At 45.3% G+C, this 24,395-nt stretch overlaps 1 protein-coding gene across 1 annotated transcript in view; it reads right to left on the reverse strand.

The window, feature by feature from the left end:
* The window catches only part of LOC144799565 (hydroperoxide isomerase ALOXE3-like), a 200,195-nt gene that overhangs the window by 55,258 nt on the left and 120,542 nt on the right, over positions 1-24,395 (reverse strand). Inside the window, exon 6 of the mRNA XM_078670936.1 lies at positions 10,906-11,078. Within this exon, the coding sequence (XP_078527062.1) occupies positions 10,906-11,078 (173 nt within the window). The remainder of the gene's footprint in view (positions 1-10,905; positions 11,079-24,395) is intronic.

Genomic DNA, 24,395 nt, shown 5'->3' on the forward strand with positions numbered 1-24,395 from the left:
GTCCCTTCCTGAACCTTTGCAGGTGATGGAACCCGATGGTCCATTGGCTCTAGCCATCTGATTAAAGCCCATATGACTCAGACACCCCGGATTTTGCCTCTTATTTATTGAGCTATCCTTTTTGATTAATGCATAGAAAAATAGTACCGGTATTTATTTATTTATTTACCACATAATGGCGCCCGAACAGGGACGAACCCCTTCCCCACGCGCCGGCGATGTAACGCAGGCCCCCTGACCCTTCTACAGCCGTGACGGACCCCTACTGTGCACATGCAGATATTTCTGCTTCAAGTCTCCCTCAGGCCCACGGAGGAGACGGAGACTGCGGTCCGGCATCCAGACGAGGCGGTGAGGAAGGCGGATCGTCCCGACCAGAGCCCAAGCCGAGAGAGCAAGGTCCGAGGTATCCGGAGGCCCACCTGTTTCCGAAGCCCGAAGCGCATGCGTAGTGTGTAGCAGTAACCAGACGTCGTAGCAGTCCAGTCCAGTCCGAGGCCTTCAGTTTTGCTTCCCGGTGAGTACCGTTGCTGGGGAAGTATCTAGACGGGTTCATTAATTTGTGCCCGGTCCGACGGGTTTGGGTACACAGATCCGGTCCGACGTGTTCACTTAGGTGGATACGGTATGACGTGTCTCTTTAGGAGACCGGTATGTTCTGTACTGTTTTAGCAGTGCATCCGTTCTGTACTGTTTTAGCAGTGCATCCAGTAATTCTAGTAAGTCTGTTCTCGAGAAATTCAAGTATTATGTTTTCAATGTACTAGGTAGTATCTGTTCGAACTGTTATTAATGTGTATTGATGTCGTGGTATGAATGATTTGTTTTGCTAGTCATTACTGTGTTCATAGTGTATTGTGTTCAAGTTCAAGTACGGTTCAAATATGCCGCTATTTTCCAAGTTACGTCAGATAAAAACCAGAAAAGGGTTACTCGAAGAATCAGTTCCTGTCCCTCCTAGGGACAGTCCTGGACATTTCATGTATCATAAGCATGGCTTAGATGCCATACTGTATCTGGATTTATGGGTGGACTACACCAAAGATCTCGAAGAGAAATATAGATGGCCTGTTTCAGGAACTTGGGATGCCGAGTGCATCATGAGAGTAGAGGAAGCATTATGGAAAAAGAAAGCCAGACAATCCCAGAAAGATACCATAGAATTGTGGCGCAAAGAATCGCATAAAAGAACGGAAAAAGAATTCAGAAAAGCAGAACTAAGTAGGGAATCCTCAGAAAAAGCCCAAGAAAGGGAATTACTAGAAGAAGGTGAACGAGTTAGAGCAGAACAATCAGACAGACAGAGAAATGCCCTTATAAAAGGTATGTATCCCCTTCTCGCCGAGGGTCTGCCGAAGGCGACCCCGGAAGCACTCTGTAATTTACCGCCACCATTGGTAACAACTAAGCTACGTCATAAACCGACCGCAGCTGAAATTTTCCTTTCTTCCTATTTAGACGACACTGTCCCAGAATATGCAAATCCGAATTCTACTCCGCCTGTTCAACCTCATCACCCTGTTAATAACGTAATTACTGTGCCTCCAGCTATGGGTCCCGGGAATCCTGTCCATGTGCCAGTACCCCAGGACCAACCCACATTACGTACACCTACTTTACCAGTCACGTTACCAGCAACCGCACATTCAGTATTAATTGACGATTCTAGTTCAGGAGGAGCAGGGGGAGGTATTCCTATCACCCCGCCTCAAACAAAGCGCCTGACGCTAAGAGAAGCAGCATTACAGCGTACGCCAAAAGTGGCCACGTACGAAGCCCTCAAGAAGTACCTTACTGATTGTAGATATGATCCAGTGCCAGGCGAAGATCACATGATATTATATTCCGTACGTTTACGACGGGTTGCAAACTTTTTGACTACCATGCCAGATATGAAAGAACATTTAGACAGAATATATCATTTCATCCGAACAGGGGAAAAACCAGAAAGTATTCACGAAGCTATGGCACACCGGAAAGTGGAGATTCAAAGTATGATTCTGCAGTTTTTGATAAATAGTTTAATAAGAGAACAAGATTATCCTGATAAAAACAAAGACGAGATGAAGGTCCTGACAAGGTGGAGTGACAATATAGCAGACGGAAAACATAAGACACAGAATAGTATAGAAACGATGTACAGAAAGATTCGTAAAGAAATTCTAGACATACACGAGAGGGAGAAAGCAAGAGTAATAGCAGAGAAAGAGAATGATTCTTCAGACGAAGATGTAGACAACGAGAATCCAAACAGAATAGCGTATGTAGGTAAGATGAGACCTTTTGACAGACACACACGCCTAGATTACAAGAAAGTTTTTCCTCCTCCCGTACCAGAACAGTGTTCTCTTGAACAATTATTCCAGGCTACAGATAAGGTTCTGAAACTACGAATAGGTTATAGTGAGCTTGGTACCATGCATGAACAAGAACTAGCCCGGTCAGCAGTTCGATGGACTAGGGATTCTACCACATTTCCAGACGAAATAGTGGCTCAAATGTTTCTGAAGCTGCCCCCAGCCGAGCAGCGACTGGTGGGTATGTACATGATCCAGCATCTCATTACACTGTACGAGAGTCAGCATTCTGATCCAGGTTCATTATATAATGTATTGAACGAGTTACTCCTAAACCGATGGAAAGGTCTAGGTACCGATTTAATTAGTGTCATTTTAGAACAGCGCCACAAATACAGAACGTTCCTGACTCCGCATTTTGTTCCTGTTTCACCCCCATTCTACATAGATAGACAGAATCCGTTGCGAGAAGTGCATCCTGTTAAGGGAACGGGGGGTGAGCTCGAACGAGTATTTGTTTACACCCCTATAACGAAAATAGTACTATTAGAAATGAAAAAGTTAGTACCCTGTCACGATAAAGATCCAGCAGGGTTCCACCGAGAGTTAAAAGACATGCTCCGTATGGGAGAATACACGTATCCCGATATCATTAAAATGTTAAAGGTCCTGTTGCCTGCGGGCATATATGAAAAACTTAAAGAAAAAGAATGGGAGGTGGGAGAGAAAAAGATTGACTGGACCGCATTAGAGAACGAAGATAAAACACGAGTTCCAGGTACTGGTCTCGGGGATAAAGTCAAAGCATTGCCCGAATTGTTAATACAAGTCTTGCCAAGATTACTTGCCACGAAAAAGGAAGACTGGGATGCCATCTCGGCCTGTAAACAGAAACAAGACGAAGACACTAGTGATTTTTATTCCAGATTTGAGAAATGTTTCATTATTAATAGCGGTTTGAAAACAAGTAGTGAGTCGTATCCCCATCTTTTTGTTACCAAACTAGTTGAGAATTCTTTACCACAAGTTAAAAATCGAGTACTGAAAGTTGAGAGTACCTGGCAAGCTAATACTCCGTCCCAAATGCTACAAATGTTACAGTATCACCAGAACCGAATCAGAGAAGAGCAAGAACACGAAAGGAGACGTATGAAAGACACGAAAATGAAAGTATTAGTTGCACAGTCTGTTCCAGCAGATGGTCAGAAGAGGGGTACGAATCAGACAAGTCATCCTGCAGCTCCCGTTAAAGGGACATGCAATTACTGTAAACAGCCAGGTCATTATATAAACGAATGTGCAGTTCTGAAACACAACATAGCTACAGGTAAGACGAAAGAGAGACCGCGTCTTCCTAGACAGGAACATGTTCCGCAGAATTCGCAACCACCGCAGAACGCACAACAGACAGTTACAGTACCGTAGCCTATAGCTGCCACACAACACGTTACACAACAGATGTACCAGTACGCACAGTCAGATTATCCAGAATATCAGCAGTATTCATGAAACAGCCTAGAGAGGGAGGTTGGCTTGCCTCTCATCGAGGTTCCTGTAGATCAAGAGGGTCCCTATGTACACAGTCAAGTATTAGGGAAAGACAGAAAGTTTCTGATTGATACAGGGGCAAGTAGGACTACCATCAGTCATGACGAGGTTCCAGGGGCTCCTCTCTCAGGCTCAAGAAACGTTTCCCTGGGATTTTCAGGAAAGCCTATTGTTAATGAAATATCGAAACCAGTTTCCCTAGAAGTTGGTCCATTGTCCCGAACTACAGACTTGTTACTTACGAAATCATGTCCAGAAAATTTACTTGGTATTAAAACATTGAAAGAATTAGGAGCTGTTATTTGTTGTTCTCCGGAAGGAGTGAGATTGTTTTTACGTGATTTTAAAGGACATTATGTGTTAAGAGATTTTGATCCAAGATTATTGAATGTACCACAGCATTTATGGGCGCAAGGTCCAACTGATGTAGGTTGTATGCATATTACACCATATCGTGTCACTCTGAAACAAGGTGTTGTATTACCACGAATCCGACAGTACAAATTGCCACCTGAGGCTGTAGCAGCCTTATCAAAAATTATTGACGAGCTCATTGCTCAAGGAGTAGTTGTAGAAACTGACTCCAATGTATGTAATTCTCCTGTCATTCCGATTCTTAAACGTACTGACCCAAATGCACCTCCAGTTTATCGATTAGTGATTGACCTTCGAGAACTTAATAAATGTATCATACCTCAGTACCCAGTGGTCCCAGATATCTCTTCCCTATTGACTGCCATTGATTCCGAAGCTACGTTCTTCACTGTTATTGATCTCAAGAACGCTTTCTTTAGCGTCCCCATCCATCCAGACAGCCAGTTCCTTTTCGGATTCTGTTTAAATGGAAGAAGCTATAAATTCACACGAGCACCTCAAGGTTTCACAGAAAGTCCCAGTATTTACAGTCAAGCACTGAAAAGACAACTAGACAGTATTCACATGCCAACTGACACTGCCCTGATCCAGTATGTCGATGATCTATTGATCACAGCCCGTACAGAACGTGACTGCGAACGTGCGTCACTGACAGTCTTGTATTTTCTGGCAGACATTGGGCACAAGGTGTCCCCTTCCAAACTGCAATTTTGTGTCCAGCAAGTGGTATACCTTGGACACTTACTGTCCAAGAGGGGTAGTCAGTTGACACCTGACCGTATCCAGGTAATTGTACATCTTCCGCAGCCCAAGACACAGAAGGAGGTACGAGCTTTTATCGGCCTCACTTCTTACTGCAGACAATGGATCCCTCAGTACGCATATCTAGCCAAGCCACTGATACAGTTGACGACACAGGAGGCAGCGACATCGACTGTCCTCCCTTGGACCCAGGAACACACACTTGTTTTCAATGAATTAAAGAAAGCTTTATGTAACGCTCCTGTGTTAGCGACACCGAACTACAGTAAGCCTTTTACACTTTTTGTTACTGAATGTGATGGTACAGCATTATCTGTTCTCACACAAGATCAAGCAGGACAACACAAGCCTTGTGCTTATTTCTCTAGCACATTAGATCCAGTAGCCCAGGCTCTGCCTGCGTGCCTCAAATCAGTTGCAGCCACAGCTGTAGCTATCAGACAAAGTGATTCCATAGTGTTAGGACACTCCCTGACAGTACAAGTTCCACACTCCGTGGAAGTTCTTTTAAACCGAACACAGACTCAGCACTTGACAATTGCACGTTTAACAGGATATGAACTGACACTGTTTCAGCCACACATAGAAATCAGACGCTGCAACATTTTAAATCCTGCTACACTGTTACCCTCGACTACCTCAAATCCTGCCACACATGACTGTGTGGAAGTTATTAACACCATGACGAAGCCAAGACAAGACTTGACGGACATTGCATTACCTGACCCAGACCTGACACTTTACGTGGATGGTTCATGTATGAGAACAAGTACAGGAGAGTTAGTAGCTGCATATGCAGTGACTACTGAAACTGAAGTTATAGAAACACATCGTATTGACACTCTGTCTGCTCAAGCAGCAGAGCTCATCGCTCTGACCCAAGCCTGTATACTAGCCAAGGACCTGAAAGTAAACATATATACAGATTCACGTTATGCATTCGGAGTCGTACACGACTTTGGAGTCCTCTGGCAAGAAAGAGGTTTCATGACCTCTCATGGAGCCAAAATTCAGCATGGCCCCCTCATTCAAGCTCTGTTAGAAGCAATACATTTACCGACAGCTATAGCCATTATGAAGTGCAAGGCCCATACGAAAGTCACTGACGCCATTTCCCAAGGTAACGATCTAGCAGATCGAACAGCCAAGCTTACAGCTCAGACTCCAGACATTCCAGTTCACACGACAAAGACAGACGTTCCAGTCCCGACAACTTGTATGACAGTTAAGGATCCTACACAAGACGTACTAGACATACAGACACATGCTACTCCAGATGAAATCAAGAAATGGTCTGAACAAGGAGGGGTCTAGACAGATCAAGGATGGTTGACGAAGGGAAAAGCCACATGGTTTCTCCCCGACTCTATGGTTCAAGTCATTATTAATACAGCACACAGTCCAGCACATTTAGGAGAAAAAGCCATGTTAGACAGCATCCAGAACCTCCGGTTTAACAAGCATTTACGAGCAGCAGCGAAGCAGAAAGTGCATACCTGCATGATCTGTTGTCAGTTCAATCCAGGTAAAGGTGTTCCGGTGGAACAAGGTGGATTCCATCCTCCTGACCATCCTTTTGAAGTCCTCCAGATGGATTATATCCAGATGGATCGATGTCGAGGTTTCAAGTATGTCCTCGTAGTTGTCTGCGCTCTATCCAGATGGACAGAAGCATATCCAGTCCCAGATTACACTGCCGCGACCACTGCCAAGCAGTTGGTTCGTGAGTTCTTCCCTCGCTATGGTTTGCCCAGGGTCGTGTATTCAGACAACGGACAGCCATTCTCGTCTGAACTCATGAAACAAGTATCTCTTCTGTTAGGGTACCAGTGGAAATTCCACTGCGTACGACACCCCGAGGCAGCTGGCCTCGTAGAGAGACATAATCAAACTCTGAAAATACGTATTGCCAAGGTCTGTGCCGAAAAAGGTGTAGATTGGATGGTAGCCCTGCCAGTCGCCCTTTTTTATATGAGAATGGTCGCTCACTCCCGTTCAGGTCTGTCACCCTTTGAAGTTGTTTTCGGTCGTCCCCCAAACATGTGGGGTACACCTATGCCTCGTAAAATAACGGATGTTGACAGTAATATGCTGACAGATTACCTAGCTTCCTTGATGTCTGCACTACTCTCTTGTCGTTCACAGGTCGCGGCTGCCTTTCCAGACAACACCCAGGTGAAACCGCACAAGGTCGTTCCAGGTGATTTCGTCCTCGTTAGGAATTTCGATCGTTCAAGTCCGCTGGAGCCCCGCTGGAAGGAGCCGAAACTTGTTCTGATGACCACAAGGACCGCCGTCAAGATAGAAGGAAGAAAAGGCTGGCTTCACTCCAGCCACATCAAGCGTTTTTATGGACTCCGTCCAAAGACTTTTCTCAAGGACTGCCCCGATACTGACTCTAAACTTCCCCTGTTAGAGAAAACTCCGCAGCAGGAGTATAAATTGAAACTACGGTCTAGCAAGTCAGACAGTTTAATTGTTTAAGTCCCTCTCGGGTGAAGCGGTTAGACAGGTTCCTGACATGTATGAGATAAACCCACATAGTGAGAGAGTTAGACGAAACTCCAAGAGAATCCGTTATTGTAAAAGTCTGCGAAGCAGATGTATTATTACTTTATTGTTTATGTTATTTCTGAGTCTTACGATCACAAGTATAAGTTACGTTTTACATGTATTTTTTCCTCCTCTTGATTCGCATGTACATCTTTCCTCTAATGATACAGTAGAGCATACATTTAGTGAACTACCCCCTCACGAGTTATCCTATCGACTTGCAATGCGCAACAATTCTTTCATCCGTATGTTACACTATTCACACCAGACCAGCAATGCCACTAATTGTTGGGTGTGTGGTCGACTCCCCCCTTTTCAGACACCGAAGGGAGTTCTGCCACTCTTTCCCTATTCGTTTTCACACAATGGTTCGTGTGGAGCATGGTTTACGTTAACATCATCCTCTAACGATAAGTCCCTTTTGAATAGAACATGTTTCCCAGACAAGGAAGGTCTTTCCCATAGGACAGGGTTAGATCTAGAAAATGAAGTATATGATCTAGGTAATTTTTCCTCCAATTTCATGGTTTTGAATGTTCAGTCCGAGACTACTCCAGATCTGCCTGCTATAACAGTTCTACCAGTGAAAGGCGAGTTATGTGTCAGAAAGAATGGTTCAGTACACCTAGGACACAGTGATTGTACTACTGTGGTCGAATATAGTGACAGTGGGAAATCTACTTTCAAAGCTTCACGTCATTCATATTTTGTATGTGGTCAGACCGCTTATGTACGTTTGCCCCTAGATTGGGATGGAACATGTTACATTGCCTTCCTACTGCCACCAGTTTTCCTAGCCCCATCCGATTATCACCGAAATACACATCTAGTACACATCAGACATAGAAGGGAGATCGAGTCCCCAATTGTCGATCAGACTGAAACTGCATTAGAACAGTACACAGATTTCAATAAAGGTTTCTTTTTCTTCATAGGTCCTGTCCAGAATAGTAAATTAATACGCAGGTTAACCAGAACCCTTGAAGCAGTAGTGAATGAGACTACTTCCGCTCTAGGTAACTTAACAGAAGAGCAATCTGCTATGAGATTTGTCGTTCTTCAGAACCGCCTTGTTCTTGACGTCATACTGGCTGATAGGGGCGGAGTTTGTAGAGTCATCGGATCTAGTTCTTGCATTTTCATTCCTAATAACGCACCGTCTGTGTATTCAGCAATAACTAGACTTCATAAAATAGCCCATCAGTTACACCAGAATCCAGGCACCTGGACTTGGTCCGGTTGGCTCTGGAATATAATATCTGCCTGGGGATGGAAAGTATTGTCATTCCTAGGAATAGTAGTAATGATCATATTCAGTTGTTGTCTCTGTTTACAATGTGGCCCTGCGATTTGTGGCTTGTGCGCTACCTCTTGTATTCCAAGTCCAAAGTTCCATTCTCAAAGGATAAGAGACGAGCAAATGATGCTATATGAACAGATAGATGGTATCATGAATATTGATGTTTCCTGAAGGAAACGTAGGGAACAAGGAGGGAATGAGGAAAATTGAATTTTGCCCTGTTATGTGTCCCTACGTGTTCCCCATTATATGTTATATGTGCATGATCGATATGCATATTCATCCCTTGCCCGAATACAGACGCAATTACAGTTGTGTCCAACGTTAATATGCCAGTTATCCAGTCCTCCCGAAAGCAACAAGTATTAGGCCTATGTTGCTAACATCTTTACATTGTGCACGTTAAATCATCGAGATGCACCCGTTTCCAGGCCTCACAGGGCCCGGACACCAGATTCAAGCCTTAAGTCTCCTGAAACCACTCCGAGGAGCGATGCAGCCCCTCCCGCATCCCTGACCCTTCACTTACTTCCTGCCAAGCAACGCGGTGCCCGGCTTAGCCTGCCTGCCAAGAATATGTTATGCCTACAGTTATCAGTTCAGCTCCCCGGCTTCACATTCCTAGCTAACGAACTACATAAACATCTCCATCTACAGTCTAGTCTTCCTGTCTCCATGCAAGTAATTTACTGAATTAATATCCATAGAAGATTCATAGCACGCGCAATACATAAAGAAATATATGCACGCATTAGCCTTAGTGACAAGTAGCCTTTGCCCTGATGACTTTTAGATTCAAGCAACATGTACTCCAAACACAAGATATCAGATATGCTATAGGTACAGGTCGTTCTGACATCCCAGACTTTAGTCTCCTCTTCTAGTGCTAGAAGTCAGAGCCCCCAGCTCTTCCCAGTTACACGTCATGACTCGTTTGCGCGCACCAGAAGGTTAAAGGTTCCAGCTACCCAGGTAGCCCCCTCCATGTATCCACCCACTTATGACACTTCTGTGACGTCTACATCACACACCTCCGTGCACGCCCTGTGCACGCCTTCTTTTCACGCCCATATGTTCTTATCTTTCGTTTGTCACTAGTTACGCCTACTGTATTCAATGCAATTGTACTGTTTTACTATATATATTGTATGATGTTAATGTGACATTGGCTGTCCCCTCTTTTTCTTGAGATTGTCCCTTCCTGAACCTTTGCAGGTGATGGAACCCGATGGTCCATTGGCTCGAGCCATCTGATTAAAGCCCATATGACTCAGACACCCCGGATTTTGCCTCTTATTTATTGAGCTATCCTTTTTGATTAATGCATAGAAAAATAGTACCGGTATTTATTTATTTATTTACCACAGCCAAACGCAGCCAAACAACCACATTTTCCTCAAAGGTTTGGCTGAACTGTGTTTTGAGGACCAGATCCACCCAGCTGCCCATATGCAGACAGGCATAGCTAGGGGAGAAACTGGCATCCATTGCTACGCCCCTCAGCTGTTGGTAAAGCAAGTTATTGTACATGAATATATTGTTTCTAAGACAATACCCCAACATCTCAAGAAGCATGTCACTGTAGTATTGCTTGGCAGTTGTATTGACTGTGTTGTAAAGTCATACATTTCTGTTATGGCCTGTGCTGTTTTGCGCTATGTGTGTGAAAGAAGCAAGCACTACTACTGCATGTGTGATACTTGAGCAGTTTGTGACAATGAGAAAACAAAAAAAATAATTGCTTGCTGTACACAATGTACATTTGAGATAAAGGGTGTAATTTCTTATTGTTCAATGTACTTGTGAGATATGAAGTAGTAGGTCATGGATCACAATGCAAACACTCCATTAGATACACTAAACAGTGACAACACAAGGAGAGAGAGAAATAGTGCTCTGGGCAGAGAGCAACCCTACTTTATGTGTCGGAGTAAGAGCTTATGACAATAACTCTGCACTGTCAAACCACACCTAAAAACAAAAGAATGAGCTGGTTGAGCCTCCAGCTGATTCCATTTTCTACACTCACCAGTTTGCAGGCCTTTCGAAACCAAGATCAAATTTGCATACCTGCAACTCCGTTGTAAGGTTTTTATTAGGCCCCAGGATGCATTCCACCATGCTGTCTGTCACTGGGAAGTTGTCTGGGATTTTGTTGCACTTCTTGATCATCATTGGGTCAACGCCATTGAGGAACTGGTAGCCAAAGAATGCATCTTCTTTCCAGTGTTGGGACACATACTCTATGTGACAGAGCACAGGAACGTGAATAAGATTACACTGTATAGGAAATATTTCCCATTTGTAAGTGCTGTTATCATTAAAGGATAGGGCATTATCTACCCCGAGATACAGTAGTGAGAAATGATTTCCTTGACATACCCCCGGACTCAGCTCCCTTAGAGGCTATTATGACAGGTGTTATTTCTCCCAGTTAAATAGGGTTCAAAGGAGTCAACAATATATCTGATACACAAAGTGACACACTGGCTGGATAACTAATTAGCCCACAGTCGTCACTTATCATCCCATGTCATCATGGCTAGAAGAGTGGGTTGGGTTGGAACCACTGTAGAAAAGGATAGGGTAGGTGATTGCATAGTGGTTAATCTAACCCGCCCAATACATACAAATGCCATGATTCATAGCCACTATAGAAATTATGTTAAAACTCGAATTAAGATTCTCTCGCTTCACTTTTTCTATTAGTCAGGGGTACGACACCAAAGACGCATGTCAGAAAGACCACTACAAACCTCACTTGTAAAAACAACTATCTATTTTGAATATAGAATTGCCCATTGAGCGATCTAGAAAGTATTAATTGACAATTGGGTAAACTTGAGGGTGAGGAACCCAAAAAGTCCCCTCAATCATCTTGGATGGTCATGAATACTGATCTGAGGTCTGTATCCTATAAATGTGGTCCACCGATCCCTAGGCTAATGTCTTGGAACTTTGCTGGTCTAAGGGCTATGAAAGACGAGGAGCTGTGGCTAGATACAGTAAGACCATGTGATATCATTACATTACAAGAAATCTGGGACATATCTGATTCTTTTGTTTTGGATGGTTTTACAACCTTGTATGAAGCTGCTTTACCCTCCATTGCAGGGCGTTTGTAGGGAGGTTTACTTACATTGATATTGCTTAAACTAGCCTACACTATGAAGAGGTTATTTTGTTCTTCTCACCATGTGCTAGCCGAAGAATACATTTTTGCGAAGCGTGCAACCCTGGTAATAATACATTTTTACTACTCTTTTTGCTGGGATAACAATAATAGACACATTGCAGCACTAGAGGGATTTTGGGAGCAATATGGAGAGGAGAGTAGCTTCTATTTTGAGGTTATTAGAATGGGAGATTTTAACATACATCTGTGTCTTTATAATTGTTACCAAGGTGGGAGATCTGAGGACATCTTGGCTTCATCAAGTCATTTTGAACACTCTGCCCAAAGTTCTTGGTTAGAGACCTTATTTGCAATAAATAATTTATATTGCCCTGAGCGTATGGGGGAGACAGACTCAGTGCCATCTTTTACTGGCAGGAAACGGGATTCGACTATAGATTTGATTATGGTATTACCCCCTTTGCTGACCGAAATACTAATAGTAAACCCTACATGGAGCTGTTATAGTGATCATAACCTGTTATTGTTGATATGAGAGGGGAGACAGCCTTCCATGGGGGTCAAAAATAGAGTTTTGCAAACAGGGACGTTATACCAACAGACCAGGCTCGGAAAATAAGGTGGATAAACATAATCCCATAAGCCTTTTTAGCTAAGTTATTTAAGGAGGGTAAAGAGGATATTGAATTGTGTCAGGGTGACTTTACAGATGCCAGTGTGGTTATAGAGGCCTTTGGTAACAGGGAGGCGAAAGACTGGGGATTCTAAAAAGGAAAAGTGGTTTGATACAGACTGGTCTAAAGCCGATAAGGCTCTTAAGCTCCCCCTAAAACTCAAGCGAAAGAACTTAGAAATGATCAAGGTGTGTAGAAAATGATATAAAGGAGCTATAACTCATAGAAAACATAAGATACAGGAGCAGGCAAGGCTGTATCTAAGTCAGGCCTGTGTTCTGCACAACAGTACAACATTTGGGAAAGTTGTAAATAGTCCCCTTTTTGTAGAACAGCATTCAGCGAGTACAAATTACGCCATCCCTGGTGATAGATGGGTTAGCCACTTTGAACAAATCTACAAAGGAGTAGGCCAAGAGAATCAACGTACTACTTGAGTATCCAGCATAAGGACGCACCTGTTACATTTTGTGATAGATGAGGTTCAGAAAGCAATTAAGGCCACTGCTAGTCGAAAGGCACCTGGACCAGAGGGGGTTCCTGTGGACCTCTGTAAGACTGACCCTGGAATTTGGGCAAAGATTTTAGTCAAGGTTTTTAAAGCAGCTACAGAAGATGGTCTTCCGCCTTCATGGTCACAGCGGTTATTTTACCCTTTTTTAAAAAAGGTTCTAGGGATGATCCTGCATGATTTGCCCGATCTCATTATTAAATTCATCTAATAAAATTATGGAGATCGTGATTTTGGACCAACTGCAAACATGGCTAGATGCCACCGATGCAATCCCAGAATTACAATATGGTTTTAGAAGAGGCATGGGAACTGTGGACCAATGAATAAACTTGCTTATACTGACCGGCAATATACACTTGCTAAAAAGGGCTGTATGTATATGGCATTTACGAATTTAACATCTGCCTTTGACCGAGTAAATAGGTCTAAATTGTGGTCCATATTATTAGACTATGGAATAGATGCCGATTTGGTAGTATTTTTACTTTGGTATCACCTACATTTTAATGCCTCTGTCAGATTTAACAAAAATGGCTCTCTTACAAGTTCCTGGGATGTGGACACAGGGGTAAGACTGGGGTGCATTTTGACCCCTCTTTTAGTTACTCTATATATTAGTAACCTAGGGGCTGTTTTGGAAACTGCTAGTAACCACATCCCTAGAGCACGTTTTAAATCTATTCCCGCTCTTTTATGCGCGGATGAAGCAGTTTTGTTAGCTAGGACACCAATAGGTTTAAAGCAACATGTAAATACCTTTATTGTTTTTATGACTTCACTCGACCTGTCATTAAACTTTTCTAAATCACATATAATGTCCATAGGTAATCCAAAACAGGAAAAGCGCACATTTGTATATAAAGGTGGGGAACTGTCAAAGGTATTTGTACATATGCGAAAGGTTTTCTAACAATGAATAAAGCTCTAGATGTCATTAATTCTGCGAGGACTGCAATATAGAGAGTTGGTTTCTGTGATTACAGCAATTGCAATACCCATATTTGTGGAAGCCCTTCGAATTCATTGAAATTCATGAATGAATGTTTGCTTTGATATGGAACGCTGTCACTTCAATTTACAATGTTCCTGAGGGTTTCTTTTGTTTATCCCTGTCATCAAAAATACACAGATCCGCCGTAAGACCATACCGTCAGTATTATGAAATATCATCAGTACCACCTAGGGGCTCACAGAGAACTCCCCCATAAGCTTTCCACTTTCCCCATATTTTTGTCCATTTATTTGGACAGCTCCTCCCCACACATACCACTCTCTCAGCCAGCGTGCACCAATCCATGTTTCTCTTCCAATCCCCCAAACTCAGGATCAATTTGGATCGCAACAAGTGACTTGTATTTCACTTGGCCACAAGCAGTCCAAATGGTGGAGTCCATATGGTTGAAGTATGTTCCAGTCCAAACACTGAGGAGGCACCATTTGGCAAACAGTCCCAGATCACTCCCAAGTACTTAATTGAGGTGAGCAAGTACTCCCAACCAGTAATGTTGGAGTGCAGGGCAACTCCACAGCATATGGAAGAACACACCCTTCTGACCACAATTCTCAGGACACCAAGCATGATCAATTTTGCTCATTTTAACCAGGGTAGTACATGAATAGTAGCTGTAGTGAACAATTTTTAGTTTGCGTCAATCGAAATTTGGAGCGTATGGCCACCTCCCAGGGCGTCTTTCCTTCCTTCAAAACCCCTTTATCAGCAGCTTGGCAAGAATTACTGATCAATTTACACTCAGTGAGAGAGATCGCCTGTCTGGGGGTGTATTCATCTGACGACCAATCATCAAGTTAGGAGGACTCAGGGAGGTCTACCCCTCTAGGGACTGCCTTCCATAGGGCGAATCTGATTTGTAAACAGAGGAAGGTCTTGGTGAGCTCCAGCTTGTACTCTCTTTGTAACTCTGAGAAAAGTAGCACATTCTCCTGGCTCCACAGATCACCCACCTTTGACAGTCTCATTTGCTGAAACTTCTTTGTGTTGCTTTGCCGCATCCCACAAGGAGGTGGCCTGTGTGATTTCATATTGTGAAGTGTGGTGTGCCAGAGAGCTAATGTAGCGGTGGTAGGGCTAAGTGAGGGTGCCGCCCCTGTAACCCCATAGAAGGCACTAACATAACCAACAGGTTTCATGTTGTCCCTGTCCATCCTATATGCTGGCTCCCCCTTTGAGAGATGAACCCAGTAGTTTATAGCTGACAGTTGTGCCGCCCAGAAATACTTTTTTATGTTGGGAAGGGCTATACCACCATCAAACCAGTTCCGAGTCAGTTTCTGCAGTGCAACATGTGGCAGACCCCTACCCCAGAGAAGGGTATGCACTTTACTGTCTATGGCCTGGAAGTTGGATAAAGGAACAGGTTATGGCATGTTATGGAGTGCATTCAAGTATCAGGGCAGGGCCATCATGTTGAAGAGGGCTGCCCTCCCCAAAGAGACAGGGGTACATCCCTCCCGTTCCTGACATCCACTCACAGTCTAGCCAAAGGCAGCCTCAGATTATGTACGTAAAGACCCTCTGATCATGAGTGATGGAAATTTACAAGTATTATAAACCTCCTGTTACTACCTGGGTCTCATAATTGGTTGGAAACACTTGAGCTGCTCCGCTAAGTATATATATCAACATTTTATTCCAATTGACATGTAACCTGAGTATCTATGATATAATGTTAACATGTGCATAATTCTGTGAAGGGATTTGGTAGGATCAGCAACATACTGCAAAATACCATTTGTGTAGAGGGAGATTTTGTCCTCTCACTCTGCAGTCCACCTCAGCGCTCTGATCATTGTTGCCAATCACACAATCTGACAATGGCTTTAACACCAGGGTGAAGATTAGGGGGGAAGAGGACAGCCTTGACTCATGCCCAGTGGCACTGAAAACAGGATCGACTTGCCCCCATTCACCGCCACCTGGGTGAGCGGACCAAAGTATTAGAGCTGAATCCGTAACAGGAAACAAGGGCCAAACCCAAGCCTCTAACAATACTGCATATATAAAGGGCCACTCTCCTTCTGAAAAGCTATATGCACATATAGGGACAATATGATGGCATCTTCACAGATCCAGTCCGCGTAGCCCAAAACCCCATGCAATTGATGCAGATTAATTGCTGTACTCCTGCCGACATAAAGTCAGAATGATCCGGATGCACTAGTAGTCAAATCACCTTAATCAAACATGTGGCCAGGAGTTTTGCGAGTAGTTTAACCTTTGCATTCAGTAACAAAATGGGCCTGTACAAGCTGCAACCCTTTGGTGGCTTGCCATCCTTATGGATTACTAATATAGTAGCTGCTCTTTGATCTCCCTGCAGTACACCGGCCCCTGGACTTTCCAGGATTATGCTGCAATTCTGGGACTGCAAGTGTGTACAGTTCTATGGGGAGACCTCGGGGACCCACGGCAGAGAAGGTGATGGACTCTGCCACCTCCTCCTCCGTCAGGTCCCGTTCCATGAATTCCCTGTCGGACTGTATTAGGCTAGGGATTTGGATATCCACGAGAGGTTATCGTGATTCAGGCAGTAGATATTTTGTTTTATAGAGAGCGCACAGTATGCATTGTGACATATATGACGTGTATCACAGATGATGATAAGGCTCAAACATCCACAACATCACATTCCCAAACAAATCTGTCCCTTCAACCGATAATGAGTTCTCTTGTGTGGGAGATACATATATCTCCTCTATACATGTTTCACTTCCCCCATTTGTTGTCCCATTTTCTTATGCAGCCTCTGTTCATGTACACATCTTTTTCAGCAATCATACATCTTTCCATATCTCTTGCTCATCCCTGCACTGTAGATATCTCGCCTGTCCCCCACCTCAAAGCTATATTTTGCTTATTGAGAGGCAACCCTGATGCTCCACAGCTTTGAGATCTGTGGCCTCCCATATGTTGAGTAAGCAAAATCTAGGCGTGGGGTGGATTTCCGTTTCACTCACACTTTGCACCTGGGATGTAAGAGCCACCCAGAACGGTTGGATAGCCGGGCATTCCCAGAGGTTACGGTAAAATGTACCCTACCTTTTACACAGTCTAAGACACACTAAGTCATCTCTCCTCGCCATTTTGGACAGTGTACCACTTGAGAGATGTGTTCTGTGTAGTATTTTGAGCTGGATCAGTCAGTATTTCAGTGGAATGTTTGCCTACCGGAGGAAATCAGTGCTTCCTGCCATTCTTCATCTTCTAGATTTCCTAAGTTTCTTTTCCACAGCTCTCGAAGTGATAGGAATGGGTCCGATAAGTTGTTACTTAGGGGCCGATTCACAGAACTAACTTCAGAAAAAATCCTAAACTTACTACTTTTGGTATGCACAGAAGGCATTTAGTAGTAGTAAAGTTAGGATTTTGTCTTAAGTTTGACTTTCGACAAACTTTAGACAGACTTAAGACAGACTTAAGACAAACTTAAGACAAACTTAAGACAAACTTAAGACAGACTTAAGACAGACTTAAGACAGACTTAAGGCAAACTTAGGACAAAATCCTAACTTAAGTCTGTTAGCAAATATTCACTGATCCAGTATGAATTATTGCACTGGGCCAGTGCCTCCCATTTACACTTTCTTCAGTCAATCAAGGGAGTCTTTGAGGGGTGAGACAATTATCGAAGTGGCGCTGGCAGCATTGGGTGCATGCAGGAGGGAAAGATGATGCTATGCAGCTGTGAGGTGTAATTTACTGTAAGGAGTGGCTTCCTCCTGCAGGCCTGCCAAAACAGTCAACAAGTCCTCACCCCACGTGGCCCCCACAGGATTCAGCTGTCCAGTGCAGTAGCAGCCTTGCCGCACATCTGCCGAGAGAGTCAGGTCTAGAGGGCCGCTCTAAGGGCTGGGGCCTGTTTCTCTTCACAAATGGTCACGTCTCCCAGTAGGCACGGGCAGTCTGGTGCGCCACCGTGTAGACGGACTCAAGGCTCAGCACCATAGGAATCAGGCACAACAGGACATCACCAGCGTGGTCCTCTCACCTGTGGCACCCATAGCCCTCTGACAGCAGCTACAGCAATCCACCGCACCTACGTGTACTGAGCACTGGCAGCTCAGCAGTTGAACTCAAGGCAGCTGTGTCTCGAAAGCCTTCACCATTGTGCTACGTCAGTGTGCATATCCTTCACTGCCCCACTGAACGTGGCCACTTCAATCTGTCCTACAGGTCACACTTCAAAGCTCATTGAGGAATGTTGTGGGGACCCATAGTATCCTGCGGGATGCAGGACACGGCTGTCAAGTTCAGTGCTGTCTGGCAGATGGATTTTGTTACGGATGATTCAGGATTCAAGTGGCTGGCTAAGGGAGCCACTTCAGAAAGCAGCCATTTTCTTCAGCAGTTGGCTGTGCCCCCTCCCCCCCCATAGCTGTTCATTTTTAATAACTCAGAATGGTTGGTTGTCAGTATTCTAATAAGTGCTCTACTGATGTTATGACCCTTTAATATGCCCTCTATGTAGTGGGCCTGGAGTGCAGGGCTCATCTTACACTACACCTGTGGCGCATTATGGTGAGCTATGATTCCCTGCCCGAGTTTCCCCAAACCGTCTGATTCCTTTACGCCTGAGCTCGCAAGCATTCTCTGAACACGTTTAACCAATCGCTTGCCTTGCTCCCACAGTGTTTTCCCTTGTTCACATTCAAACAAAATGATAAATTTGTTGTTAATTGATTCCATCCTTTGTTGTTCACCTGCTCTTCCTGTAAGGTCACAGCCAGTGTATTAACACGTGTTTCCCTCAGGAGTCGTAGAAAACCTTCTAGACTGCCATATGCCACACAGGACCCTGAACAAGTTATATAAGTCACATCCACACTTAAGTTCCTTGCTTGGCCTACTCTCCCTGTGGAACAAGCTTCCTTCCTGCCCACTCACTTGAAGAATGACAGGACCCGGATAGCACTCTTGTCTTCAGCAGCTCCATGCTCCTCTGGTGAGTCCCTTGTCTCCATCTCCCTCGACGCATCCTTCGTCTCTGCCTCCTGCTCAGCTACTCCAGTTCCCTGGCAGCACCATGAGTAAAGACCACAAGACCTTCTTCATATTTTGGATAAGTTGAAGTACTAGACTAAATACTTGATATTAGTTTTGTGCGCACTACCCTTTTATAGCAATAAGCAGGCTGGAGTAATGGCATCTTCAAGACTAAAAACGAGTCTCCAGTTTCTTCTCTGTGACTTTCCTCCAGCTCACCTTGTTGGTTCATGCCCCAGACCCCTCCTGCAACCTTGGCCTATGAACAGTTTTTTATAAGGACAGGAGACTTTGCTTTGTGTTGCTCTGGTGAACAGTAGTGCCTATAAAATGCTCTAGAGAGTGATTGATTCATGTATGAACTTTGTGCCGAGACTATGTTCTGAGTTTACCTGTAGGAGTGTAATTAACTAAAATCTGTGTTCCAATTTTATCCTTGGGTGTGTCATTAACTCCAATTTCTGTTCCAAGTTTATCATTGAGAGTCCCATTAGTTCCAATCTGTATTTCAAAATATTCCTTGGGAGTGTTGCCCTTTTTTGTTGTATGCAGTACATGCATGTTGGACCCGGCCTCGTGGCGTGGTCCTACCCCTCCCGCATGGCGGGCCCTGGACGACATCGGCCCTCCATCGACCCGCTGTCGCCCCCCGGACACCACCCTCAACGAACTCTCGACGAGAGCCGCCCCCCTGGCAAACCCCGGCTCTCCCCCCCTGGAACACGGCGAACCCAGCTCGCCCCAACTCCAGAGGTCTGGTCACGACCCCGGGCCACCCTTTCAGGCCCGACTCCATCTTGGGCCCATCGCGTCCCGAGCACGTGGCCTCAGCCCGACCCCGGCCACGGCCCCAGCGAAGCCCCGACATCGTGGCACCAAGATCAACCCAGGTGGTAAAGTAGCCACTTGGCGGATCCCGGAGGAGAGGAGTTTCGAGGGCCCTCCAGCCGTCCCCGGACGCCTGGTATCGATCGCCCTCCGGCCTCCCTGGGCGCTGGCTCCACCCCCCTGCTGGGTGTCTGGACACCTTCATCCCGGCCCCTCTGCCCCCCCCCAGGCGCGAGGGTCCGGACATCAAAGGACTCCAGTTCTATATCTGGGCCAGCCCTGGATCAGGAAGTCAGTTGTATCTGGGAGTCAAAGCCCTGCTGACCTCGTCGCGGCTGATCCTGATAAGAACTCTTGAACCTGGAACCTGGAACCTCTGAGCCCTGCTGACGCTGTCGCGGCTCTACCAAGCTGAACCATCCGCCGAGCCCTGCTGACGCTGTCGCGGCTCTACCAAGCTGAACCATCCGCCGAGCCCTGCTGACGCTGTCGCGGCTCTACCAAGCTGAATCATCCTCCGAGCCCTGCTGACGCTGTCGCGGCTCTACCAAGCTGAATCATCCTCCGAGCCCTGCTGACGCTGTCGCGGCTCCACCAAGCTGAACCACCTTCGGAGCCCTGCTGACGCTGTCACGGCTCGACCAAGCTGAACCACCTTCGGAGCCCTGCTGATGATGTCGCGGCTCCCGGCACCCCCAGCTCGAGGATTGAGAGCTGTGCGCGGGGTTTCCTAGTACCAGCTGGTACCAAGACTGTCCCGCTACCCCCTTCCCCGGACATTGAGACTTTGTTGGGATCTCCCGATCCCCCCTGTACATATTGCTGCGGAACCTTGCCTTTATTCTTTATATAAAGACTCTTAACTCTACTCTCGTGTGGTGTCTCTCTGTGGTGGTGTGATTGCTCGGCTGTTACGATAGTAGGAGAGGAGCCTCGCCAAGGAGGCCTCTCGACGGCGCTTGGCCAATTCCATACGGAGAGGTGGGTTTCGGGGCGGCAGTCAGACATCTTCTGTCTCCCCTGGAATCGCCTCTCTAACATTGGTGGCAGGCGACGGGATCTGAGCCGACGCATATCGTACAGCAAGCAACTCGCCCACTACTAACAGAGACCACAGCGACCATGAGCGATAAAGAAGCCGGAACGACCGCAGAGTTCCAGAAGATACTATTGGAGGAGTACACACATAAAGAACTCAAACAGTTCTGCAAAAACGTAGGTATCGCTACCACCGGACTAAGTACAAAGGAAGATTTTAAAGAAGCGCTGCAAACATGGGTGGAAGCCCGAGAGACACCACCCCCGACCGGAGGTGAACCGGTCCCAGACGTGCACCAGGGGACCTCAGCAGCCCCCATAGAGGAAAGAAACACCAACAGAGACCCGGGCCTCTCCCACGAAGATGCAGAAGAACGAGAGAGAAGCCGGCTCCACGAGCTGGAGCTCGCCCGACTCCGGCTGGACGGAGAACTCCAGCTAGCGGAAAAGAAAATCGCCCTTGAGCTGCAAGGAGACCTGGAGGAAAGACGGAGACAGAGAGAATTGGAAGAAAAGAAACTCACGTTCGAACACGAGCGTGGCCTCAAAGAGCTGGAGATCAAGGCCAAGAGCGAAGAAGCTGGCGCCGCTGTGCTCCGAAACCCCCCGCCTCCTGCCGACCCGAAGGTCCACATTCCCAAGGATGTCGTCAAAGAGTACTACAAAAATGAAGACATCCAGCAGTGGTTTAAGGCCTACGAAGTCGCCATGGCCGCGCACCGCATACCCCGAAAAGATTGGGGTGCCGGCTTATGGGGGAGATTCGTCAGCGAAGGAAGAGACACCCTGCTGGACCTGGCCGACGAAGTAATGTCCTCCTATGATCACATGAAGGACGCCCTGCTCACCCGGTATGGACTCACCCCTGAGATGTACCGGCAGCGATTCAGAGACTGTAAAAAGATCCCCGGTACTACATGGGTGGAGTACGTGAACTTTTATAGCAGAGCGCTGGACGGGTGGATAAAGGGCAGCAAAGTGACTGTAGTGTAGTTCCTATCATCCCAATAGGCTCTGCGCATTGGAATAATACCTTCAATAGTATAGGCCTAGACCAGACGTTAACTAGGTCTACTACTGTCGATATTAGACTTAAAGTTTTGGGTGTGCCAGCTAGCTCAGAGTTCACTAGAAACTTTCTCGATTAGGCAAGGAGGAGTTGAACCTCCCTGGATAGACAAGAAGGGATTTAGTTTCTGACAACCATAGAACATGACAACTTTGCTCTCCCCTAATCAAGAGTGTATCTCTAGAGTCGTGTGAACAAAAGGCAATTTATTTTACTCAGTCAGTACGTGCATTCTTAGTCTCATCAGATTGTAGAGAAAAGGAAGAGACGGGCATGTTCAATAAAAGATGTTATTTTTTGATCAGTCTCTTTTCTCGTACAAGAGAAATGGATCGATATTATTGCAATACTTATGGTTAAGTAAAGTGCATACATTAAAAGCAGAAGTATAAAATAATACTGTAAAAACATTTATATGGTTTCTAAGCCATATGATGGTTTAAAATGAATAAAATAGATACATACACATATACATTTGACTAATCGTACTCAACTGATGTTTCTAGCTACGCCTACCCCGTGTACCTGACCTAAGCCTAATACGTGGGCGGGAATAGAAAGTAGCAGTTTAAGTTAAGTTTGTTTTGCGAAGTGACTAACTCAAGAATTCTCTGCGAGGGGTTATTCAGTTCTGTACCTGGAATTTAGGATGAATGAGGGATGGTATCTCTCTTCTGGTCTCGATATTCCAGGCTGCCTGCGAGGGCTGCTTGGAAGCGCCGGAGCTGGATTTCTCGGCAGGAGAAAGGCAGCGTGTCGTTCTCAGCGCGTCAGAAAGGCGGGGCTGCGCCAGCGGGGTCTGCTCTGCTCTGCTCTGGGCTTCGGCAAGTCTGGCTGCTCCGATCTGGTCACCACCGCGTGTTTTTGCATAGGGCAATATCGGTAATATTTATACCTTTAAGGTGCCGAGATTGACGTAAGGATGGACATAGATACGTCAATAAGGATGTCATACGACTTGGTCGTTAGCACATTCTTTTGCTGAAGTTCTCGATGAAATCAAAACAATGGCCGCAGGGTTTTTCCCAGGTTGTCATAGGTTTGATTTGTTTTGAGAACTCCGTATGCCTTATCAGGGGCTGGAGGAATATCGCTTGTCTAATTAGGTGGCAAGCGTTATGACCTAATCAGATAACACGTTCCTGTGCCGTAGTGTGGCTTAATCAGATAACGGTTTCTGCATCATGGGGGTTTTCTGCATCATGGGATGGCTGCTAGTTAACTTTTTAACCAGAATAGGGTCAGGAATAGGGGGATCGATACAGAACCTATAGGAATACATCACACCCACTCCACGCTAACTATGGACATATTTACTAATCTAGGCATGGTAAAACATACTGTAGAGTATAGTGTATACACAACTGCATTTTGAAATTATCAAATATACGGAAAAAGCAGTATTATATGCACTCAAGCTGTAGAATAATGCTAAAGTAATCACGCATATCTATACATTATCACTAATTTGTATATGAGAATTTACACATGAAATGGCTCTTAATACAGAAAAAAGGTTCGAGACCATTCCATCACAGAATAAAAATAAGTATGAACATACCAGCGGGCAGCTAATGTCTATAAAGTTTCTTAAAAATAGAAATTTTTAGTTCTCTAAGAATAGTTCTTACTTTAAGCAGAAGATAAGTGTCCCGAAAAAGATGTAAAAATATTTTGGGGCTGCTGAAAAAACTGCTGTCCGTGAACTGGAGGGAAAATTGTTCATGTGACTTTATTATTAAAGTTGAAGGCCAAATTCAGGGTGTTGGGAACGCCGTGTGCTAGCTTGCTCAAAAGTCTCTATTTCTGCTCTGGTGAGAACATCATATAATTTAGGCTTTCGAAAAAGCTGTCAACAGCTTCCTGGGAGAGTTCCACTAACTCGGAAAAAGGTGTAACCATGCATTCGTGCGCATGATTGTCTCCATTGACGTTTTGATTAGGATGGCTGACAGAAGGTCGTACCTGATCGATGCTGCTTTCATCTTGAACTTCACTACCCCTCAATCGTAGTGGTGAAGTTTCCACGAACGCCGTCATCAGGATTGGTAGCCTTTGAGGGCAGCACAAAGCATGAGCCTTGATTGGACTCAACAATGTCTCTGCATCCATTGGCGCATCCGATTGTAGCGTCAGACAGGTGTCTAACACGCATTCTTCTCCGCATAGCAGGCACCTTAATACAGGTAAAACACATCGATGCCACATTGGTCGAAATGATAGAAACCAAGTCATGTTCAGGTCTCTAAGCCGGGATAGTCCCAGGATTTTTGATATCCGGTCCCGGTATCCAATGGCTC

The sequence above is a fragment of the Lissotriton helveticus genome, chromosome 12 (assembly GCF_964261635.1).
Source record: "Lissotriton helveticus chromosome 12, aLisHel1.1, whole genome shotgun sequence".
Taxonomy (NCBI): domain Eukaryota; kingdom Metazoa; phylum Chordata; class Amphibia; order Caudata; family Salamandridae; genus Lissotriton; species Lissotriton helveticus.